The sequence below is a fragment of the Caretta caretta genome, chromosome 4, assembly GCF_965140235.1.
Source record: "Caretta caretta isolate rCarCar2 chromosome 4, rCarCar1.hap1, whole genome shotgun sequence".
Lineage (NCBI taxonomy): Eukaryota > Metazoa > Chordata > Testudines > Cheloniidae > Caretta > Caretta caretta.
The window spans coordinates 63492845-63518941 of record NC_134209.1 but is presented as its reverse complement, the minus strand read 5'-3'; the positions used below and the strand labels follow the sequence as shown (position 1 = coordinate 63518941).

General features: G+C 40.3%; 1 protein-coding gene across 9 annotated transcripts in view; it reads left to right on the top strand.

Annotated features, from left to right (window-relative positions):
• INPP4B (inositol polyphosphate-4-phosphatase type II B) overlaps positions 1-26097 on the top strand; it is a 476089-nt gene that overhangs the window by 257086 nt on the left and 192906 nt on the right. For all 9 annotated transcript variants that reach the window (XM_048847033.2, XM_048847031.2, XM_048847032.2 and 6 more), the window contains one exon: positions 25096-25146. In XM_048847033.2, the coding sequence (XP_048702990.2) occupies positions 25096-25146 (51 nt within the window). The remainder of the gene's footprint in view (positions 1-25095; positions 25147-26097) is intronic.

Below are 26097 nucleotides of genomic sequence, written 5' to 3'. Positions count from 1 at the left end.
TAATACTAAACTAATCACCCATACCGACTGTGATTTAAGCTTGTTTATCCTGTAAATGTGAATAATTCTGTGTTTAATTATATATGTGTTTAATTATATTCACATGTGTATTTTTATACAAACGCACACGTTGAAGCCATTGAACCAAATCCTCATCCTCTTGTATGTAAAGGGCATTAAGGTCCCTTGCACTATCCTGATCAATTCTGAGGATGGTCAGGCTAGTGTAGAAGAAGTGATGAAGATGCTCCTCAGCTTCTCTGTGGCTGGGACCAAGAAGCTACCAAAAGAGTTGGGGGGGTGAAGGGCCCAAGCCAATTAGCCTACTGTGCGTTAGTAGGGATGGGCATTTGCAGGGGACTGTACTGACCTGCTTTTTTTAACACACCCCAACCGCCCTCCTGGCTTTCCACGCACACACTTTTATTATTCATTCATTCTACCCAAGTGGCTCTATCCTCTCTGGTGGGTAATTCCATTTTGGAGCTCTCAGTTAGTTCTGTTAAGCTAGAGTCCACTTGGCCACCTCAGAGTCCCCACAGCTGCCATTCATTGGGAAAACCCAGCCCTTCCTCCAAGATGTCAAGGGGGTGGAGGTCGTACTTCTTCTGACATCTGTGCATCAACTTGTTGCCATTTTGGGCATTAGGGAGCAGAGTCTCTGAGGGAGCTTCTCGGCTCATGTAAATTATCATAGCTCTCTTGACTTCAGTAAAGCCATGGCAATTTACACCAGCTAAGGATCCACCTCACAAATTCTATCTTCAAGCTCCAGGTTGGGTGGGCCCTGAATCATCTCTGCAGTCACTTCGGAGGGACGCATTAGTCTGTCGGGACCTGGTTAATGTGCCCTTGGGTTAGAGCTATTCTGAGCTGCAGTACTTCAGCTGGGCTGTGAGCTGGTAGCACTGAAGGATCAAAATCAAGCTTTTCTCTAATAAGAGTTTTGCTTAAGTCATGATTGACCAAGGCCTTTAGGATTTGGCTAAGAGTATTGTCACACTGGAGTGGATCACGACCATGTGTGCCAGCCTCAGGGCAGATTGTCAAAAAGCAGGGAAAAGCCCCACACTGGCTGTATGTTCTATAATTAGATTTCACCAACCCAATTGATAAGTGTGAACTCCTAAAGCACTATAGCAGTCTTACCATGAAGTCATAGACAGTCCCCTTTGAGCATTCCAGTCGGTCTTGCCACCCAGGCAAGAGGGACATTTGACAGGTGGTCACTTTTCACCAGAAATCACAAAAGATTCAGGTTACTCCCAGGCCCAAACAGAGGTGCAGGAATAATTTGTATAGTGGGGGTGCTGAGAGACATTGAACCAAACTGTAAACCCTGGATATAATGGAAACCATCAAGCCAGGGGCTGTGACAGCACCTGCAGCACCCCTAGTTCCAGCACCTTTGGTCCCAAAGGACCAGTCATCTACCCCAGGTCAATTGTACTCAGATCTCAAACCAAAGACAGCGCCTGTAGCAATCCTGTCCTAAACTAACTAAAGATTTATTAACTAAGGAAAGAAATTAGATTTTAGAAAAAAATGTTTACAAGAGTAAATGTTTTCAAGATTAAAACAGCAAACAGACACACACACACGAGTTAGTCTTAAATTTAAAAAGGCAATATAAGCTTCTATACTAAGCAGCTCTGTATGTTTTTTAGAGCTGACCCATGCCAAGCAGCATGGGGATCTCTTGCTTGTATTTAAGAATCCAAGTTTCTCCTTATCAAGGATTTTTTTTATTCCCTCACCCCAGATTCCAAGATGATGGGATGAGTTCATGGGCAGGTTTCCCATTCTGGAGGGAGTTAGGAATGCAGTCAACAAGGTCTCTGTCCTTTGGCGCTCCGTGATGCCTTATTTGCTTTCAGTGAGCAGTCTTTTGTTCAGGACAAGCACTTAACCTTAAGTAATGCTGCTTTTCCTGTTTGGTGAGTTACAGAATTACAGAGGTTTGCAATGCAAACACTCAATCTGACTTTATATGGTGGGATACAGATATTATAAGTAGGATTAATACACACAACATCCTGCAAGCATTCCATAAAGTCTAAACACGAAAGACATTCTTATAATTAATATAAATATTACTGATATACTAGCCCACAGGGAAACCAGACTGGTTTCCAACTATGCGTTTGTCAGTGTTCAGTGTGGTCCTGGCCCTTGGCATGCGCTGGCACCTGGTCTGCCAGCATCGCGAATATAAAAAAGATTGTAAAATATGAAACACGAGGGTGAATCTGGCCCTGCGACTTTACCTGCCAGATGGGTTTATGAGCTAACAGCCCCTTTTTTAAACTTAATTAGCTTTGGAACTGGAAAACAGTATAAGACAGCTTAGAGAAAATGTCAGGTTTCAGAGGAACAGCCGTGTTAGTCTGTATTCGCAAAAAGAAAAGGAGTACTCTCTAAGGTGCCACAAGTACTCCTTTTCTTTTAGAGAAAATGTGAAATTTATATTTAAGTCTGGATGTTTTTTTGGAAGTTTGTCCTGGTATGAAACTCCAACTTTAATATTAATTTTAAATATTTCTGTTTGGTTAATAGCTTTGTGGTTTTATAATAATTGGTTGTGGAATTCCATTTATAGCATTATAAATGCTATTAGTTCAGCACAAAATACATCATTCAGTGGTATATTTATATTAGTAATCATAATTCTTGTAAAGTTTGAATTGCGTCTGCATGATTGATTGTACATACAGTTGGTATTATTATGGCAAATGCACTAAATATTTCAATCTTTTATTATGCTATGTGACACTTTAAAACTCTTTAATTATTGTAAAGCATTTTATTTTAAATAAACGATGCACGATAATTAATAACTTAGTACCTTGTTTTAGAATAAGCTTACATATTGGATTAATTGCCTGTTTGATCTAACATTTACAAAATATGTTTTTGAATTATAAGAATCATAAAAGGGAGTGTGTGACGTTGCACTCCATATGATTTTATGAAAATATGCTAATGAGTGTGAATATAATGAACTGGAATATGCTTCATGAAAAAGGTCTCTTGTAAGGTATCACTACAAAGCTTATAATCTACTGAGTGTGGTCATCCTATTTGTATGTATGTATCATTCTTGTATCCGAAACTAGAAATATGAAACTCTGAGGTCCTATTGTAATTATGCAAAGTGTGGGCCATTAATGGTGGTTTGGAATCTTGATGGCTCCCATTAACCAGGACAATTGACCGTAGGTGGCTCTGTTTACTTGCAAGCCTTCCTGTGAGTCAGGCTGGGAAGAATGGAGGCTGGGGTCTCACAGGACATGTGACCATGTCACCTGGTAGTGGAATCCAACTTAAACCTGGTGTTTTTCCATTTAGAAGGAGGGGTGGGGTCCCAAAGAGACACAAGATTCCCGCCTTGTGCCAAAGCTATATAAGGGGTGGAACAGAACAGAGGGGCAGCAGTCATGAGAAATATCCTAGCTACCACCTGAGTTGTAACAAGGACTGTACCAGGGGAAGGGATTGGGCCCAGACTAGAAAGCAGTCTAGTCTGTGAAAGAAACTTATTGGAACATCTCTGAGCATGAGATTTACCTACATTTAGTTTCCTACTGTATTAGGCTTAGTCTTGCATGTTTTTGTTTTATCTTGCATGGTAGTTTACTTTGTTCTGTCTGTTATTACTTGGAACCACTTACATCCTACTTTTTATGCTTAATAAAATCACTTTTTACTTATTAATTAACCCAGAGCAAGTAATTAATACCTGGGGGAGCAAATAGCTGTGCATATCTCTCCATCAGTATTATAGAGGGTGAACAATTTATGAGTTTACTCTGTATAAGCTTTATGCAGAGTAAAACAGATTTATTTGGGGTTGGGACCCCATTGGGAACTGGGTGTCTGGGTGCTAGAGACAGGAGCACTTTCAAAGCCGTTTTCTGTTAAGTCTGCAGCTTTTGGGGGACATGGTTCAGACCTGGGTCTGTGTTTGCAGCAGGCTAGTGTGTCTGCCTCAACAAGGCAGGGTACTGAAGTCCCAAGTTGCCAGGGAAAATGGGCTCAGAAGTAGTCTCAGCACATCAGATGGCAGTCCCAAGGGAGTCTCTGTGACCCAACCTGCCAGAGTGAAAACACTTTTTTAGGATTTTTTAATACATATAACTTTATATTTAGAAATAACTATTGTTTTTTAATCAAATTTGGATTTGAAACCGGTTATTGGCTTTCCATATTTCCCACTTCCTTCAATCTTACATGGAACTTGTTCGTTCTTTTGCATTGTCAACTTCCTCTTTGTCTAATTTTTCCCATTCTCACTTTAGATGAGAAAAGTATCAATATTATGGAGAGCTGATCCAAATCTCTCTGATATTGACAGCTCTAGTTACATTGTTATGTTATCTTTGATGTACATACGACTTGTGAAGGATGTCTGGTGGTCACCTTCCAAATCTTCAGATGCTGACAGAAAGTAGTTTATTTCTTTTGGGACTCCGATAGTACTTATATGATTAATTCTGTTGGTGTTGGTCTAAACAAATGTCTTGTCTCAGGTTCGCTTCACCATGAGAAAGAGAGGTCATACAAGGTTTTTCAGTTGTGTCCCTATTTTTTGGATGTGAGACCTCCAATAAAATTTTGTGTGTTATCAGAAGCAATGTTGTTAATCCAGGAGTTGGTAACGCTTCCTCTGCACCAGTTCTGTACTGATGTGCCTGAGTTAGGTTGTGGAACCACTGTGCTGTGAGAGAGGCTGTTTTTCATGTTGGCATTGCAGATCACATGGCATTTATTAGAAAAGTAGAAGTGTTAGCCCTGATATTCTTGATAAATTGAGTGGAGTAATTAGTCTCTCCTGAAGTTCACCCATGATTTCAACTAGATAAAGGATATTCACTTTGTTCAAAAAGGTTGTGCATTGGTGCAGTGAGGTATTAAAAAGCCGCCACCTTTCACCTGTAAGATGGTGGCTTTTCAGCAACAGATTTAATGACTACTGTGCCCACAGAGTTTATAATCATTTTGTAACGTTTGTTGAGTGAGTTGGAAGATGTTGTTTAAATGTAATTCATTATCATTATTTTCCATTAAATAGGAATACACCAGTTGCTCCCACTGTTTCTGATGTATTTTCCTCTACATATAGGCTGATGATCAAGTTGTAGAAATTAAAAAAAAATGAATTTCTGAGAAGAATTGCCAGCAACATTGTCAGCAAACAGTGATCACATACAATCTAGTGTAGTACATGATATCCGCTCCGCAACTGATAGCGATTAATTTTCATTCAAACTATTTAATAAATAGCATCTCACAAATTTCCAGGCAAAACTCCCTCCCAGAATGTTGCTATGTCTTGACATTGCCATAATAAATACCTCAAATCCAGTATTTCCTGTGGCATGAAAATGAAATGAATCTGTTCCTTTGATTTGCCTTTTCATCCCACACTTTTCACTCTCCTTGAATTAGACTCCAAGCCAAAACTAAGCCTTTATCCTCAAAGCTATAATGGAATATAGTTCCATTATACCTAATGGAATATAGTTCAAATGCACTTTTTTGCTATTTTTGCCATTCATGAATCAACACTTTATGGTGAACTTCTGGTGAACCTGAAATGTAAGTTTTTCATGTGCCTTTCCATGTGGCTGAAAATAATGGGAGATTCAGATGGAAACGCAGTCCGCAACGCAGCTTGAGCAAAGATCTACATGAGGACTAGTCCAGGTCCTAAATAAAATATGGGCTTCACAGGTATACTCTCCCCTACAGAATTGCTATTTAGCAGCTTTTAAACAGCATGACCAGTGTTGTTAGAATAAAGCCAGCTAAGAATACGTACGAGCAGTATTTCCTACTCAGAATCTCACTTTTTGTTCAATGGTATTGAAAAAGTGGAGAGGGGGAGGTCGGGGGTGGGTGGGTGCTGAAGTTCTTGGTTCCCATCCCTAGGGTCAGTTTGTATGTGTGAAGCTGAATGAAATCTCTATCACTCAGCACTTCCTGTCTGTGGTGGAGGAAACACTGAGTGAGTGAGAGAGCATTCTCTTCTTAGTGCAAGTAGCAAAGCACTGCTGGAGGGAATGAAGGATGTGTTAGTAAAAATTTCTATTAGTCAGCAGAGAGGGAGAGCAGCATTTGAAGGGGAAGGAGAGATAGGAGAGGAAAAGCAGCATCAGGGTTTCACATTGTACTTTCTCAATCTCATAATTATTGTTGTTAATAAATTGCAGTACCCATAATGACACTCCTTCAGACACCCCATCATGTATATGGCTAGGTGGAGTAGCTGAACAAGTATAATATTTCAGGGTCATGCATAAACAGGGTTTATTTTTTCCTTAATTTCTCAGTGACTGCATTTCTAAGTCTCATTTCACAAGGTAGAAGCAAGGAGATGTCTACCTTTCAATTCCAACAAATGTAAGCTCAGTCAAATTTAAAACCTAAACTACTTGCCAAGAGATGCTTCTTAATTATTTGGGGAATTCAATTACAATGTATTTCACCCAAATCTGGACCTGACGTGTCTTGAGCCTGTCAAGGTTCCTCCCCCACTCTGAACTCTAGGGTACAGATGTGGGGACCTGCATGAAAAACCTCCTAAGCTTATCTTTACCAGCTTAGGTCAAAACTTCCCCAACGTACAAAATATTCCACCCGTCGTCCTTGGATTGGTCGCTACCACCCCAAACTAATACTGGTTACTGGGGAAGAGCTGTTTGGACGCGTCCTTCCCCCCAAAATACTTCCCAAAACCTTGCACCCCACTTCCTGGACAAGGTTTGATAAAAAGCCTCACCAATTTGCCTAGGTGACTACAGACCCAGACCCTTGGATCTTAAGAACAATGAACAATCCTCCCAACACTTGTACCCCCCCTTTCCTGGGAAATGTTGGATAAAAAGCCTCACCAATTTGCATAGGTGACCACAGACCCAAACCCTTGGATCTGAGAACAATGAAAAAGCATTCAGTTTTCTTACAAGAAGACTTTTAATAAAAATAGAAGTAAATAGAAATAAAGAAATCCCCCCTGTAAAATCAGGATGGTAGATATCTTACAGAGTAATTAGATTCAAAAACATAGAGAATCCCTCTAGGCAAAACCTTAAGTTACAAAAAAGATACACAGACAGAAATAGTTATTCTATTCAGCACAATTCTTTTCTCAGCCATTTAAAGAAATCATAATCTAACACATACCTAGCTAGATTACTTACTAAAAGTTCTAAGACTCCATTCCTGTTCTATCCCCGGCAGAAACCAGCATATAGACAGACACACAGACCCTTTGTTTCTCTCCCTCCTCCCAGCTTTTGAAAGTATCTTGTCTCCTCATTGGTCATTTTGGTCAGGTGCCAGCGAGGTTACCTTTAGCTTCTTAACCCTTTACAGGTGAGAGGAGCTTTCCCCTGGCCAGGAGGGATTTCAAAGGGGTTTACCCTTCCCTTTATGTTTATGACAGAGCCAAACCAAAAATTGCTGCTGAAGGGTATAGGAATTAAATTAATGAATACAATTGTGAAATTAGAAAAAGCACAGCTAAATATTTTTAAGTATTTGACACTTAATCTGAGTCTCAAACATTTGCATGAGAAAAATGTGGATTCTGAAACAAAACGTTAACATAATACTATATTCAGATTTTGTGAACGATGAGAATGAGAATATAAAGTAATTGCTTCCTACTGTCAGCCATGACTATCCCCCTCCTGATCCTACTTGTCAGCCTCAATGTAGAATGCTCATAATTTATTCATTTTTAACCAGGGGCTCTGCAAGAACTTAATATTGCATATGTAAAAGCACTCTCATGTTGCATAACACAGCTAAGCTTAAAAAGAAAGTTGACAATATAGAAAAGAGCTTCACTTCACTATGAAAATATATGCTACAGTGACTCAAACTCTCAAATAAGGAAATCCCATTATTCTATTAAATGTTTTTGAGATCGAGATAATTAATACTCAGTATACAAATGTTTACGAATAACAACTTCTCTGATACTAAAAAAACAAAAAACAGTGGTACCATGTGTTGGGTTCCTTGTTATTACTTTATAATGAGCAGTGGAGAAAAGAGAGACACATCAGGTTTTTTTAGAATTCCCACATACAGCAGTTCACAGCTTGCTGTACCCATAATGTGAGTCCACATAATAGCGGCTGCCCATGTACAGACGTATAGTTCTGCCTTAGACCCTGGATGGAATTTTGTAACCTATGTGGTGTTGAGAGATTGCTATTAGGAGAGGAAAATTCAGGTAACTAAGTAGAGGGATAGGTAACAAACAGGGATTAAACATAGTGAGATACACTATGTGCCAGTAACACATGGAGGGGGATCAGCTGTTAGCTCCAGGTTCAGACTCTGGCCTTCTATCTGAGTTACCAGGGAGCCTCCATTACTCCAGAACCCCTTTTGATGTCAGCTGTGACTTTTTTTTTCAGTTTCTTATCTCACTACAGAATGGCAACTTGTACAGAAGGAGGGTTGCAATCCATGGAAGCTTGTGGTGTTCAGTACTTCTGAAAATCAGGCCTGTTATTTGGGTACCTGTATGTATACATTTAGGTGCCTAATTTCAAGTATGAAGGTTTTAAGGTTGGTTGTTTTATTTGTTTGTTTTTTAACCTAAGGACATAAAATAGATTCTCAAAGGAGAGAATAGATTCATGTTACTAGTGGTTAGTTTTTACATATTAACACAAAACTCTTCATAGTGTGACTGTAGTGCACATTTCTTGGTGGTGTGTGTATATATACACACACGCACACATATATATTTTAAACTTTTAGGATGCAGCATGAACAAAAGCTGCCTTGTTTGGGGTTTGTCCAAATCTTTATTGCTCCAAAACACTTTCTCCTTCAGAAATGTTCAAGTTTGTAAAAAGCTATTGGTAATATTATGGTGATCACTTTGGTCTTGCCACATCATCTTGTGACCGGGATCTATAGTATGCTGGTGAGCTTTGTGGTGTTTGGGTCTGATGCTGCAGCCTTTACCCTAACATATAGTTCTATGGATTTCAGTGGTGGTGCTTAAAGTGAGTAAAGTCTGACTTTTCGTGATGTGCACAGAGACCGTTTTCGTTAGTAATTTAGCAATTTGTTGGTAAATGTAATTTCTTTCCTCTTTTTGCTCAGTGAATCCCTCTTGTTTTTGTGAACTACAAATAACAGCTGAGCACCTGTCTGTTTTTATTCTGTTACATGCCCCTAGCAATATAAGAGTCCTACACAACGCCTAAGGGAGCCTTTGACCAGCATTGACTTTGAAACCACTTTATTAAACATTGGATGTGGTTTTATTTTACATTATACTGATAGGGTCTACATCAACAGAAATGCCTTCCCTTCCTCAGATGCTGGCACACCGAAGCTCTGGAAGCATCCCAGCCTGCATGTTCAGGAAGATTAATCCTCATTCTGATAAGGAACTTGCCCCCTTCCTATGGTCAAGTAATACTTCCTTCCACAAAACTGTGTGTCTCTGGCCCAACGAGATTTCTATATACTTCGAACTCCTAGATACAGGATGCAGGAACTCCAGGGAGAAAATTCCCCGCTGTCCTGAAAAGCATGTGAAATGGCTGAATATCAGTGAATTGCAAAAGAAGGCGAAAGGGACCATGATCCTAAGCAGTGCTGGGTTACCTGGAAGCTCTATTTCTGTCATATTGGAAGGACCATTATCTGAGGAGGTATGACTGTGGGCTTGGCCTAAGTGGGCTCTCTGACAGAAATGAACATGTATATTAAGGAAAAGAAAGCAAGAAATCATGAGAAACTTTAAAATGTACCCCCACATCTGTCTGTATGTCTAACCTTATATCTCCGTCATCACCATGATAATCCAGAGGGAATTGTTTTCTCTGAGTTCTAACTGGAGGAGAATTGGGCCCCTTTAAACAACACAGCCCACCAACAATCAGAATCCCTTCCCAAAATGAAAGGGTTTTCTTTAAAAAATAAATAAAACAAACAAAAAAAATCTTCCTGTGACTTTCTGCGACTATGCCTCTAGCACTGCTACTGCCTCCTATCCGTGACCCTATACAAAAGTTTCTGCCAATTAGAGTTGTCCATTAACTTCCCCTTACCAAACTGGTGTTTGTGTGGGGGTGCCTGGGATTTTGATGGGAATAAGGACTGTGGGTGTTGGAGATCTGATATGTATGTTTTCTGCCTCCTAGGAAGCTCTGCTACTTGCAGATGAGGAGCTGTTATTTTGGGGAGGAGGAGTTCCTTGCGCAGGCTTCAATTTGTGTTGAATAGCTTAAGACCTTCTGCAGTGCTGAGACCTGTGACCTTTCCTGGCTTGCAGGTCTTTTTGTGGGATCAAGCTCTTAGGTTTATTATTATATTAATTTTAGGATAACTGCCTAGCAATGCTATACAGTAGCTAACATTCTATCAGTTTAAGTCCCAGGAAGTCAATCTAAGTTTTTCCTGAGGAGGGGGCAGTCAGAAATTAGCCCTCTATCAGCAGTATTTAAGATAAAAGTAATAAACCACTTTTATTAGGTTTTCAGATGCTTTCCCTGTCCCCAACATCATCTTAAATGTAAAGAAATTAAGGACATTCCAGATGATTACCCTTGTGCAGTAAAAGGAACACATTTTCTCCTTTCCCACCTGTCTGAGCTCCTCTGCATCTGATGACTGCTGAGCTTCTGCTTTAAAAAGCAAATGTAAAAGGGTAACTTTTATAAGCTTATCTATGTTTTAAAACAGAACAAAAACTATCATAATCTGGCAACTCACATATTTGAGACTGTGCTACTAGATTTAGACATAGAAGTAAAATATGTGCATATGTGTACACGTAGCATGGAGTTTCTTTCCAATTAGACTGAACTCGTGTCTTGATCTTGCAGAGCATTCTGACTTGTATAAGTGAATAAAATCCCCAAATAATTTTTTTTCTGATTCTAATTTGGGCTCCCAAACACAAGGAGATGTACAGTATAAGTGGCATTTTTTGGTTATTACTTTTCTTGTTTTCTGACCAGCAAACTTGTTCTGTTTTTTTTTTTTTTTTTGCTTGGGGTCATTTGATAGAAAATGTTCATATACTGTACTTTATATTCTAAGATGAAGCAAAGATACAGCATGTCTCTTATCTTTAGAACATGCTTTCCATTGGAAACACATTAACCTTTGTGTTGGACACTGCCTACAAACGCTGATCAGATTAACTGATGTGATGGTAGAGCCATTTTAAGCAGCTGGAGTCCCTTTTATGCAAGGGCTGTTCAGCTCTTATACAGCTGAACAGGTACTAACTGGTGGAATTCTCTTGCTGAAATTCCTTAGTGTAGACACAACTCTACAGGTGGCTCATCCATAGCAGAGTTCAGGTATTTTGGCACAGAATTACTGTAAAAAGCTTCAGAGTAACAGCCGTGTTAGTCTGTATTCGCAAAAAGAAAAGGAGTACTTGTGGCACCTTAGAGACTAACCAATTTATTTGAGCATGAGTTTTCGTGAGCTACAGCTCACTTCATCGGATGCATACCGTGGAAACTGCAGCAGACTTTATATACACACAGAGAATACGAAACAATACCTCCTCCCACCCCACTGTCCTGCTAATTTGTTTGTTTTTTAACCTAAGGACATAAAATAGATTCTCAAAAGTGATCATCAGGTTGGGCCATTTCCAGCACAAATCCAGGTTCTCTGACCCCCTCACCCCCCTCCCAAAAACCACACACACAAACTCACTATCCTGCTGGTAATAGCTCATCCAAAGTGACCATTCTCCCTACAATGTGCATGATAATCAAGGTGGGCCATTTCCAGCACAAATCCAGGTTTTCTCACATCCCCCGCACCCCCATACACACACAAACTCACTCTCCTGCTGGTAATAGCTCATCCAAACTGACCACTCTCCAAGTTTAAATCCAAGTTAAACCAGAACATCGGGGGGGGGGTAGGAAAAAACAAGAGGAAATAGGCTACCTTGCATAATGACTTAGCCACTCCCAGTCTCTATTTAAGCCTAAATTAATAGTATCCAATTTGCAAATGAATTCCAATTCAGCAGTTTCTCGCTGGAGTCTGGATTTGAAGTTTTTTTGTTTTAAGATAGCGACCTTCATGTCTGTGATTGCGTGACCAGAGAGATTGAAGTGTTCTCCGACTGGTTTATGAATGTTATAATTCTTGACATCTGATTTGTGTCCATTTATTCTTTTACGTAGAGACTGTCCAGTTTGACCAATGTACATGGCAGAGGGGCATTGCTGGCTCATGATGGCATATATCACATTGGTGGATGTGCAGGTGAACGAGCCTCTGATAGTGTGGCTGATGTTATTAGGCCCTGTGATGGTGTCCCCTGAATAGATATGTGGGCACAATTGGCAACGGGCTTTGTTGCAAGGATAAGTTCCTGGGTTAGTGGTTCTGTTGTGTGGTATGTGGTTGTTGGTGAGTATTTGCTTCAGGTTGCAGGACTGTCTGTAGGCAAGGATTGGCCTGTCTCGCAAGATTTGTGAGAGTGTTGGGTCATCCTTTAGGATAGGTTGTAGATCCTTAATAATGCGTTGGAGGGGTTTTAGTTGGGGGCTGAAGGTGACGGCTAGTGGCATTCTGTTATTTTCTTTGTTAGGCCTGTCCTGTAGTAGGTAACTTCTGGGAACTCTTCTGGCTCTATCAATCTGTTTCTTTACTTCTGCAGGTGGGTATTGTAGTTGTAAGAAAGTTTGACAGAGATCTTGTAGGTGTTTGTCTCTGTCTGAGGGGTTGGAGCAAATGCGGTTGTATCGCAGAGCTTGGCTGTAGACGATGGATCGTGTGGTGTGGTCAGGGTGAAAGCTGGAGGCATGCAGGTAGGAATAGCGGTCAGTAGGTTTCCGGTATAGGATGGTGTTTATGTGATCATTGTTTATTAGCACTGTAGTGTCCAGGAAGTGGATCTCTTGTGTGGACTGGACCAGGCTGAGGTTGGTGGTGGGATGGAAATTGTTGAAATCATGGGGGAATTCCTCAAGGGCTTCTTTTCCATGGGTCCAGATGATGAAGATGTCATCAATCAGAAGTTACCTACTACAGGACAGGCCTAACAAAGAAAATAACAGAATAACAGAATGCCACTAGCCGTCACCTTCAGCCCCCAACTAAAACCCCTCCAACGCATTATTAAGGATCTACAACCTATCCTAAAGGATGACCCAACACTCTCACAAATCTTGCGAGACAGGCCAGTCCTTGCCTACAGACAGTCCCGCAACCTGAAGCAAATACTCACCAACAACCACATACCACACAACAGAACCACTAACCCAGGAACTTATCCTTGCAACAAAGCCCGTTGCCAATTGTGCCCACATATCTATTCAGGGGACACCATCACAGGGCCTAATAACATCAGCCACACTATCAGAGGCTCGTTCACCTGCACATCCACCAATGTGATATATGCCATCATGAGCCAGCAATGCCCCTCTGCCATGTACATTGGTCAAACTGGACAGTCTCTACGTAAAAGAATAAATGGACACAAATCAGATGTCAAGAATTATAACATTCATAAACCAGTCGGAGAACACTTCAATCTCTCTGGTCACGCAATCACAGACATGAAGGTCGCTATCTTAAAACAAAAAAACTTCAAATCCAGACTCCAGCGAGAAACTGCTGAATTGGAATTCATTTGCAAATTGGATACTATTAATTTAGGCTTAAATAGAGACTGGGAGTGGCTAAGTCATTATGCAAGGTAACCTATTTCCTCTTGTTTTTTCCTACCCCCCCCCCGATGTTCTGGTTTAACTTGGATTTAAACTTGGAGAGTGGTCAGTTTGGATGAGCTATTACCAGCAGGAGAGTGAGTTTGTGTGTGTATGGGGGTGTGGGGGATGTGAGAAAACCTGGATTTGTGCTGGAAATGGCCCACCTTGATTATCATGCACATTGTAGGGAGAATGGTCACTTTGGATGAGCTATTACCAGCAGGATAGTGAGTTTGTGTGTGTGGTTTTTGGGAGGGGGGTGAGGGGGTGAGAGAACCTGGATTTGTGCCAGAAATGGCCCAACTTGATTATCATGCACATTGTGTAAAGAGTTGTCACTTTGGATGGGCTATCACCAGCAGGAGAGTGAATTTGTGTGGGGGGGTGGAGGGTGAGAAAACCTGGATTTGTGCTGGAAATGGCCCAACCTGATGATCACTTTAGATAAGCTATTACCAGCAGGACAGTGGGGTGGGAGGAGGTATTGTTTCATATTCTCTGTGTGTATATAAAGTCTGCTGCAGTTTCCACGGTATGCATCCAATGAAGTGAGCTGTAGCTCACGAAAGCTCATGCTCAAATAAATTGGTTAGTCTCTAAGGTGCCACAAGTACTCCTTTTCTTTTTGTAAAAAGCTTGCAGTGCAATTCACTTTAAATAAAGGAAATCCAAAAACATTTAGCTTTTTGACTGGGAAATTGTATTGGCAGTTCTCTTTGCTTCTTCCATCACAGGGAGTGAGAAATGGACAGCCCCGTTGCTTTATTATGTAATTAAGCTAGCTCACTGTGCTTCTGAAGTTAGGAGACCTTCTATAGTCTGACTCTCTAGGCACCCACAAAGCAAGAATACCAACTTTTAAAGGAAGATTAGATAGAATGTGTATAGCAGGAATAGGACTGTTCCAGATGCAAATAATTTAGAATTTTAAGATTCTAGCTTTCAAGTGCTCCCCCAAGCCAGAAAGCCTATGAAAACCATATATAAAATATTGAAAGGTCTTCGGTTGCTTAGGGAAGGAAGAATGTTTTTGTGTTTAATGTTTGAATTGTATTTGTATAATTTATTTGAATTGTTTAATTGAATGTTGGTGTATGCTTTCAAGCACTAGGAATGTTGGGAATACATACAGTTAACACAGGTATAAAGTGCCTATCTTGCTTGTAGCTTGCATTTCATTTAGGGTGTTAGGATGCTTTGATTTGTAGTAAGATTTCTGAGGCTAAAATTTGAATGTATTTTAAACAAATAGCTATGGGCTTTGACATGCAAAATGGAACACACACAGAAAAACGGATTTTATTTTTTCAAAAGTGCCGTTGAAATGCTTATTACATTCAAGAAACTTGAGCTAACTCATTTCAGCATCTTGTGAGATGCCCTGAGTAATAGTGCACCATTCATCAAATTTTAAACAATTCAGGAAGAAGTTTTTGTACTCAGAATTTTGTCTTACAGCATCCTCTTGCTCATTAACTTACTTATCCCTTATTCTAATTTGCATTATGGGTCATACATTTGTGTGAAGAAAATTAGCAACATAAGACAAAATACTACTTTCTCATGAATACAAAACCTACCAGGCATGGTGCTATACTATGTAAAATTTAGAAACTGAGGTGGTGTGTAGAATATCTAATTGTGCAGTATTTTAACCTGCCTGCATTTTGTTCAACAGTAACTGGAGACAGGTGGAAAACCATTCACATATTTTGCTACTCTTAGAAAAATCAGGCAATATAATGACAAAAAAAATTGAAGTTAGGGTGCTTTCCTGAGCCATAAAAACTGACTGGCAACCAACAGCTAAGTGAAACAGAAGCATGTACATTTCAGTTAATGATGTAGCTACCTAAGATCAGTGTTGACCGTATCAATTGTTGCTTATCACTGTGATGAAATCTGGATGATTCACTGTGTTCAAGGTCACTTTATTTTTGTGGGGATATATATGTGTGGTCTGAGAGTCCTTGTGTGATTGCCAGTGGCTGCAGCAGGTCAAAATTTTAGTTGGGTCACAGTCACTTGCTTTAAGGTCTTCTGTGCTTAGTAATTAAAGACCCTCAGAAGAGTACATCAAGCCAGGCTGTTCACTGAACTGTGGGCACCTTCCATGAAGTTATGATGCTGCTGCTGCCTTGGAGCTTGTGGTATTCGTAGCTATGCCTTTAAGGGTTGATCTTCCCAGACAGAGTCTGGGCAGGATGCTGTGAAACTCTTGTTATGTGCAGCCAAATGGAACCGGACTCAGAATACAGCATAGCTCTTGTAAGCACATTAAGCACTATGCGATCATTGAGCACCACAGAGCCCTTCATTATAAAATGCACTAAGCAGTTTGTGGGGCATTTGAGCATCTGTCTCCTTTTCGATTCTTTTTCCAAGAGATGGAAATACTACCATGCAGTTAACAGCGGTGAATGGTGCCTTTACTACCATGCAGTTAAATTAACAGCTGTGAATGGTGCCTTTACTTTACTTTCACTTTTCATTTTTCTGAGTAGGCCAGTGTCTCAGGCCCCCAGTGATTGATCTACATCTGGTAACTGTTTTCTTTTATGGGTGTCTGATACGTGCATTGAAGTCACATGGCAAGGTCTTCCTTTGCCTGCACCTGCTCCTAGAACCCAATAAAGGTGTTTCCACTGTGCAGAGGAAGTTGTGGGGAAGCTATTACAGTGTGGACCTGTATTTTGTTGTAGTTTTGCTAGGGCCAACAATGTGTGACCTTTCCACCTCCACTGAAGTTAACAAAGTGACAGCCATTTACACCCACAGACGATCTGTACTCTGAGTCTCTGTAAAGAAGAAATTAATGAATGGCAGTAGGTGAACATCTATTTTTCATGATGCTGAGGCTCAATTGTTAATTATCTTTAATTTATAAAGACCATTTTTCTTCAAATTACTTTTATTCCCTCCCATATATTAATTATAGTTTGTCAGATCTTTATCGCTGGAAAAATTGTTCTTTCAAATAGTTAAAAAATGAACATATTGCTCATACTGTGTACCTTATTAGCAAGTTAAATAAATAGGCCTTTCCCCTTCTTTCATTTTTTTCATTATGTATACTGAACACACATTAAATTATTTGAATTTACACAGACAGATTTGGCAGCCTTTTCATATTTACTTTGACTGTGAGATATAGATTGAACTTGGGCTCTGTCTTCAAGAGTAAGTTATCTGTCATATGAATAGCTGTGTGACAGAGAATCAGACATAGATAGTGGTGGTGTTATAACTGTGTAAAAGGTATGATTTTCATAGTCCCTGAAATTTTATTTTTGGTCTCTTCATTTGTTATTTTATATTGTTGTATGGATTTGGGGGAGGTGTTATGGCTGACTTCTTAATGTAAGACTAATAAAAACAAAATGGGGGGAAACAATTTTCTAAATATGTTTACACTCAAATCTATCATTTTTTAATTTATGGGAAAAGATAAGCAAATCATTACAGAAAGGATGTTGCTTTATAATTGAGGAAGCATGGAATTAGTTTTGTAAGCATCGGAGTGCAGTTTGCCACCCTAACTGTTGAAAATGTATTTGTCTGACCATACAGAGGACCCTTTATCCATGACTGCCAATTTACTTTTGTCCTCTCCTTTATTTATACATCAAGTTCCACATACTATTGGTCCAAATCCTGCTGACCTCAGTCCTCACTCAGGGAAATCTCCCAGTGTTTTTCATAGTCTTTGCACTCTTTAGCCACTGCCCTGGATCTGGGAGTGGTGCAGACACACACTGTCCTTGGGGGAGCATTGGGAGGCATTCTGCCTCGGAGAAGTGGAATGTCTCCAGTGACTCTCCAGTTGCATGAGAGCGGGGGAGAAGAGCACTCTGTGACACCTCTTTAAATTCCCTGTCCTCTTTGCTCACCCCATCCTCTCTTGGAAATTGCTCCTTAGGGGAGGAGCAATTCTGTCCATGATTTAGCAGGCTCATGCAGCGGATGGGGATGGTGGGCACAAGTAGGGAGGAAAGATGCTTATACTACCCCTACTCCATAAGGGGAGCTACAACCTGAGCTTTAAACACCACCTAGTAAAAGTGTTCAGCTGTATGCGGGTATGCTTTTGCTTTCATTTGGGCACTTCAGGTACATAAATTTATCTTTTTTGTAATTGTAGCCCTTGATGTAACCCAATCCAAACAAGAGCGGGCACATATTCCACCTTGTGCCAGGGCACTGTGGTAGGGTGAAAATCCTTTAAATTCTGTTTTCTTGTTTCCCATTTGTCCGGTATTAAATTTTATATTAGAACCATGTCTCCTGTTCTATAAACAATTGTGTGACAAAGACTGTTTAAATACAATGTATGTCTTTGCTGCCTGAAGTTATGTCATTTAAACTGTCCAGTAAAGGGTTAATCTTCTAACTAAAGAGGAAATACCGTTGGCTCTGTAGTTGTTCGTTGTTTCATAAATACCTTCTTTTAAAAATAAATCTGCAAAACATAGGAGAAGGAGGCCTATTCTGTAAAAGTTAAGGAGCTGGCGAATGCTGCATAATTAATGTAAAAATCTGAAAAATTTCAGTTGTGCCAGGCACTGTCAGCAGTCATGCAGTAAGTTACAACCTCCAAAATCTTACCATAATTTTCGGGAAAACCAGTATCTCCAGAATAGTCCTTTTTTGTTTTTCTAACAAAGTGTGATATCATTATCTATAGTTTCAAGACTTGGATTTCAGTTAGCAACCTTGAACCAGGAATACTAAAGTCTTACAAAACTGACCAACACGAAACATAGTGTTGCTAAGTTCTGCTACCTCTTCCATTTTTGTGTTGTCACCAAACTTCTCCACCATGTTGCATCTCTTCCTGGTCATAAGAGCTAACATCTCTAATACTGATGTTTATGGCACTTGACCATTCACCTTTATTAATGCCAGACCCCTTCCATGTACAAGTGAAGATTTCTTGGCGTTTGATACCTGAGCCAACTCTACACCCTCCAGCAATCTTATTCTTTCTACCCCATTTATTATGGTAATTACATTTTGTTGTATTCATGACAGCAGTAGTATTACTTATTTATATGCCACAATTGGCTTGCATGGCGTTTTAGAGATGTAGCTAGACTGAGGAAAGGGGTATGTAGAGTTCCTGCACTGCAGCAAGAACTTGAAGTGGGATTCTGGTTGACTCTGCTGAAGCATCAGCTCTGACACCCTAAGGAGAGTGCAGCTTGCACTCCCCTCCATCACTGGCAAGTTCTGCAGTGGTTAGGGTGGCGTGATTATGGTCGTACCCCCACCTGCACCTTCTGTAGATGCTAGTGCTGCTGGCTCTGTGTTCAGTGCCCGCGCTCTCCAGACAAAATGTCAGTAGAGGCAATTACTTGTGCAGAAAGGGTGCCTGCACAGAAAAGGTGCTTTCTCAGAGCAGGTCCAGATAAAATGGGAGTAGAACTGTCAATGAACATGACTGCCTTATCTGCAATAGGACTTTGACCATTGCTACCATCAGTGGAATACTTCCCGGAAAAGGCTAGCATAGCCAGGACCGTAGATCACCTTACCAAGGAATACTACAGTGGTCAATCTTACTTTGTCTCACCTCGTGATGTATTCTCATAATAACTACATGTGGCAAAAATCTGCTTACTATGAGACGGCTGGAGCACTTAATAGAAGGTATGAACTGTATAATACATGTGCAATTCAGAGTAATAAGTACTATGAGCCACTTCAGAAGCCAGTGGAGTTACTCAAGATTTACACTGATGTAACAGAGCTGAATCTAGCCTGTTAATATAACTTTAAATCATCATAATAAGAAAGAAATATACTATATACAAACCAAGCCTTCAGTTATAAACTGACATGAAGAGAGGCTTGAACTTAGGTCAGGCATGAAATATTCAAAAAAGAAAAGAAATGCTCTTTCACTTCCACTTTGAATTAATTGCCTATGACATGTTAAAAGGTGTAAGAATAAAAAGTGTCTTCGTTTTTAATTATGCTAATTCTTTTATAGCACTGAGGAGGTGTTGGTAATGATAATGGCTCAGTCAACTGATCTCCAACATAGTGTAGATGTGAAGTAGTATGCCATGAATGACCAAAATAGATGCCCTGTTTAATAATACAATACTGTCTTTTACATTTTGGTAAAGGACTACAAGAAGGATAGTTGAAACTCAATGTAACTTTTTATGCATGGAGAAATTTGGCACTTAGATAATTCGGTGGTACGTGCACTAAATATGGATTGTGTTCTAATGTTAATAATGATTCTTTGTGCTGTGAATGTGTGGTAAAGAGATTAAAATTTCTAATTAATATTTTTACTAGTTTGCAGTGTTGTTGTAGCCATGTTGGTCCCAGGATGAGCCTTGTCTAATAAAAGGTATTACCTCACCCACCTGATTTTTCTAATTTGTAATAGTGATAGTTGCAATGCCTTCTGTTCATCTACAGGGCAAATACAAGTCAGAGAACTGCGCTGCATGTTTATCTTTTCTACTGTCTTGAAAAAACATATGGTCTCTGAGTGTAAGAAAGTAATTTGTTAAGGTTTGCTTCATCTTGTTCCAGACCAGAGCAAACAAACTCCTTGATGGGTCAGATTTTACTCTCAAAAGCACAGAGCAAATTAGGGGAAAGAAAACACCCTCTGATAGCGTATTGTGTGTCTGAGATTCAAGTTTATCTTTAGTTGTGGAAAATGGGTTAGAATTGCCCTAATTATCCCCTTGTGAAGCTGAGGGTTTCCTATTTATAACGAGATGCCAAAAAGTAGCAGTAGTTTGTTTAGTTACAAAATGTACTGAGAGATTATTTGCTTTTCAAAATTCTTTTTAATTCTGTGTTTCATTTTTCATCATGACTTCGGTCTAGAGCTGGGTGAACTATTACCTTTTCTTCCTTTTGTATATTATCTAGAGACTTTGATGAATGTGTTAGTTATTTATAATTATTTTCTGAACACTTTATGTAAATATATTTCAGCCTGTGAGTTCTTTGAAAATCACCATTTTGTTTTGACTGTTTCTTTGCCTATTTACTGTTGTTGTTTGTGAAGTTTAATAGGTCACATGTTGTTATTTCTGTTTCCTGTTGTCCAAAACTTCATTTAAAAAAAAAGGAAAAAAAAAGAGTTTGAGCCATTCCAGCACAAGCCATAAATAAAAGAGCAGGTTGGAAAATAGGTCCTGTTTTTGGTGGAACATTTTGACTTTTTGATGAAGAAAAAAACAAACAAATCAAACACTACTTCGACCAAAACCCAGAATAGTTGAACTGAAAAATGCCTTTACGGTGTCTCATCGAAGCTGTAATTAAGATGCCTCATACTCCCATTTTTCTCAGTAGTCTGGCCTCCCTGGTTGGACTACATCTCTGAGGCGTCCTGGTCTGCCCTCTTCGCAAGGGGAGGCAGTGCATCATGGGAGTCTCATGGGAGATGATATCTAGGTGGGGAGCACAGCCCAGACAGGGGCATTGGTACGCAAGGCAACCCAACTATGACTCCCGTGTGGCATTGTGGAATATCTGAATCAAAATATTTCAGTTTTTGGGTGTCCAGTTTGACAAAAAACTGAAAATTTCCACACACAAAATTTTCACAGTAAAATTCATTCAGCTGAAAACTGTTTTTCATTGAAGAACAGTTTAAAAAAATTTTTGAGCAGCCCTTATAAATACCTGTTTTCACATGTAATCTTATTACTACAGCCACTTACACAAAAGGCAGCTGTTCTCTGGCATTAGTCCTAGCAAAAATTTGTTTGCATAAAAATTGACTCTAAAGTGGTCAGAAAAAGGTGTGTGAATATGGCTGAATCAGAAAGCAACTCAAAGTGACAACGTTTGTAAATAATTTTTCTAACTAATCCCTCAGTGTTTATTTAAATTAAAGTTGTTCTTTTGCAATTCTTCATCTTAACAGACATTGTTTCCCTCATTTGATTAATTCACTGTATATTAAAGTGGATATTTTTACCACACAGAAATCTGCACTCTAGGTTTGCTGTTTTATACATTTCCTCCATCCCTGCCTCATATAGGTCCTGATTCAAGAAAGATTCTCTATGCAGAAGAATGCTTGCTCTCCAAAATTGGGGCAATATACAATAGAGTACGGGACCAGTCTTGCAAGGTTCTGAGTACCTCCTGTGAGGTGTGAGACCTCTCCATTTGTATTGACTTCTGTGAGAGTAGAGGACACTCAGTATTCTGTAGAATTTACCATCTAGTTAGTTTTTTCATCGGTGCCCAAGGACTTCAGTTCAACAAATCAGTTGGACTTCAGTTTTAACAGGACTCACGCATATGCTTAAAATTAAACATGACTTGAAAGTTTTGCTGAATAGGAGTCTGGATGCAAACAGCTCCATAGAAATCACTGAAGTACAGATAGTTTGTACAGTAGTTCTTAAACAAATTGTTTGCTCATATTATATAAAAAATAGTTTATAATCATTTTAATAAGAAAAGGGGATTACATCACTGCAACTCTGGGCCAGATGTTACTTTTTAGTTATGAGCTTTCACAGATTTATTTTGTTAAAAATGCATACTAACTGTAGCCACTCCATTGCCTATTTTCACTTGTAAAACGTGTTTATAACTACTCTAAATTTTAAATATTAACTTTATGTGAAAAGTAGAAATAAGTGGTCTGCATAAAAGCAATATTCCTCTGACCTGCCAGTTTAACTGGAGGAATACACAGGAATATCTAATAATAGCCAAATGAGGATTCCCATACATTTTTAATGTGGACCAGATGATTGGTCCTTCAGTGGGTGAAATGTAACATTTCCTTGCTGTCTCCAGGCTTTTGTGAAAGAAATATTCTTCTTACTGTGAAAATCATAGCACAGCAACTGCCTGAGAAGAGAAATGTTTCCTCACTCCAAACTCTGGGTACCTTTAAGGAAAGGTTCTTTCGCAGCAGTTCTGTGGAAAAGGACCTAGGGGTGACAGTGGACAAGAAGCAGGATATGAGTCAACAGTGTGCCCTTGTTGCCAAGAAGGCCAGTGGCATTTTGGGATGTATACGTAGGGGTATAGCCAGCAGATCGAGGGACGTGATCGTTTCCCTCTATTCGACATTGGTGAGGCCTCATCTGGAGTACTGTGTCCAGTTTTGGGCCCTACACTACAAGAAGGATGTGGATAAATTGGAGAGAGTCCAGCGAAGGGCAACAAAAATGATTAGGGGTCTGGAACACATGACTTCTGAGGAGAGGCTGAGGGAACTGGGATTGTTTAGTCTGCAGAAGAGAAGAATGAGAGGGGATTTGATAGCTGCTTTCAACTACCTGAGAGGTGGTTCCAAAGAGGATGGTTCTAGACTATTCTCAATGGTAGAAGATGACAGGACAAGGAGTAATGGTCTCAAGTTGCAGTGGGGGAGGTTTAGGTTGGATATTAGGAAAAACTTTTTCACTAGGAGGGTGGTGAAACACTGGAATGCGTTACCTAGGGAGGTAGTAAAATCTCCTTCCATAGAAGTTTTTAAGGTCAGGCTTGACAAAGCCCTGGCTGGGATGATTTAATTGGGGATTGGCCCTGCTTTGAGCAGGGGGTTGGACTAGATGACCTCCTGAGGTCCCTTCCAACCCTGATATTCTATGATTCTATGAAAGAGCTCCTTAACTCTCATCTCATATTTAAACTAACAGGTGTGTGTGTGGGGGTGTTAAAGGATGAGTGGGTTCTGTTTTATGACAAATGCCAACATAAGAAATGTTTAGAAAGACTGTACTGAGTTTCAACTTCATTCTAAGGTTCCACATAAGAAAATTATATACATACTAAAAATACCTACAATTATCAGTGTTTGGAAAACAGATTATTAAAATGAATATTAGGCCAGATTTTCCTTGGTCTTTGTTGGCGAAATGAAGGGTAGTCATGCATACAAGGAAGATGCATCCTGTAAAAGGCCAGGGACAACTTGAGGCCCTACTCTTAGAAGGAGTGCAGGGACTGTGCCTTCCATGAATGCCTAGGTACACAGATGACCTTGAAGGGCTTGTGGAAAGGAGACAGGTACAGGGTATCACAAAAGTACTAAGGCATCTAAACCCCAGAGTTAGGCACCTAAGTCCCAGTTTTGGCTCCACTGTGAACTTCGTAGGCACTTAAACTCACTTAATGCCTAATTTTTCATGGTCCAAATTTTCTCCGTGCCTACGTTTCTGCATCTGTGCTCTGTTGCCTTCTCTAGGCATCTGAATGCCTACCTCTTGACTAAGCCCCAGAGCAATTCATGAAAGATAGATAGATATTCGTCTGCCTGAGGGGGGAAGATAGATATTTGTCTGCCTGAGTTGCCTGATCCAGTAGGTATGCTCAGAGGCCACCTACCAGATCATGTCTTATTCAGAATCTCGCAGCAGGAGGAGGTAGTGTTGCTGGTGCCCACATTATGCAGTAACTGTGAGCCCAATGGTTAGAGCACTCACCAGGTTCCATTCCCTCCTCTGTACCGGGAGAGAGGGGAGAAAGAGATTTGAACAGTGATCTCCCACTTCTCAGGAAAGTGCTCTAACCATTGAACTATGGGATATTCTGATGTGAGACTCCCTCAGTCTCTCCTGTTAAAGTTGTCCAATTGTGAACAATGAAATAATGATTAGAGGAGGGAACTGGACCCTGGGTCTCCCACCTTCTGCCTGGGTGCCTTAAACACTGGACTACAAAGTCATTTTCTCTCTCATTCTCTCTCAGGCCCAATGTCTATTCAAGTGTTTACCCACTTTGGAACAATCAAATAAGCTACTTTTAAACTGAAGTAAGAGTATCTACACACAGACTTGTACTGGTTTAACTAAACTGGTTTAAAAATACCCTTAGTTAAACCAGTCCAAGTTAGGGTGTAGAAAACTCCCAAGATACATACATACGTGGGTGAAGTGTTTATAAGTGTGTATGCATGAAATCGTGGACTTTTGTAGGAGAAACTGCAATATAATCCACCCTGTTATATTCATAAGTCGTTCTACTGTTTGAAGAATGTTGGTTCCTGAGAGTGACTCTAGGTAAAGAGGCTGTGAGGTATTTTATAACCTAACAGTCATTTTGGTAAAGGTCTGAAGTTATGAAAGAAGCAGTTGAGTATAGTCCTCTCTGCTGCGGAGAATCAGGAAGTTTCCGAATGATAAATGAGTTTCTCAGAAATAGGACTTTAGCAGGATGCCAAAAAAATTGAAGTGGTAAATTATTAAAAGAAAATTAGTGTTTAGAAACTGACTGGATTGGCACCAGTCCCCCAGTACCCTCCCCCTCACCCCCCCCCAAAAAAGGTAGAAAGCAATGGAAATAAATCCATAAGCAAGTCTCTCTCTGATTTCCCTTTCAAGAAATACCAAACCCACAACTGATTTGTTTTTCCCAGGTCCGCATCCGTGTCCTGTCTGAACACAAGGAGTCAAGAACAGATGTTGGGGTAAGTGATTTCTGTTAGCTAGGCAGCTTATAAACTTACTTTGCATTAGAAGTTGAATTAAATTAATAGAGGATCATGACAGGAGTAATAAACTCAGAGATTGATGGATTCTAGTGCATTTACTTCTTGACTCTAAACTTCAGGCTTTTTCCTTAAGGAGGATTTTTATCCGGAGGCCAGTCCGGTTTTCTAGAGTTTCTGCTAGTGCCTTGCAAGCAGTCTGGGTCAGATACAGAGCTTGTGCTCACACTCCCTTGACCAGCCTGGTCTTTGGGTTTCAGGAATAAGGTCAATCAGCACTGCCATAGCAGCTGTATTTGGTGTCTGAATAAGAAGTGACATAATATTTAAAGAGCCCATTGTGGTACTGACCTAATTTTGGGGGAGGAAGAGAGTGTTCCTCCTGGGTGAGGGCTAGCAATGTGTATATCCGATAAAATTGAAATTCCACAGGCTTGAGGAGAAATGGCATCCTGTAACGGCGTCAACACCCACCTCTCAAGCGTGCCCCCTTTTCTCTGTCCAATAGTGCCTGCAAACAGTCTTTTCATGGGAGGGAGAGGCAGTACCCCCCTCTCATGGATGGCCTCCTTTCTCTCAGGTGTGAGCCTGCTTTTTCTTTTTTGGTCTTACATCAGGGAGGCACCTGCTTCATCTGAGCACCCCACAGCTACTGGTTCTCTTGGCTGGTCTTTGGCAGCTCAGCCCTCTGGCCAAGCCACACATGCTGTCCCCCCCCTTCTGGTATAAAGTCCTGAGTTCTTATCACTGCCCTGGTATGGGGCTGTAGTTCTTAGACTTCTTCCCAGAGGCGCTGCCTTTTTCAGACACCTAGCTGGAGCCCATCTTGGTACCCTCAACAGGGTTCCTTTTCAGCAGCCCTCCCTGGGCTCAGTCTGGTACCAGACAAGCAGGGCCCATCTCGGTACTCTCATCTGGTCTGGCCAGGTT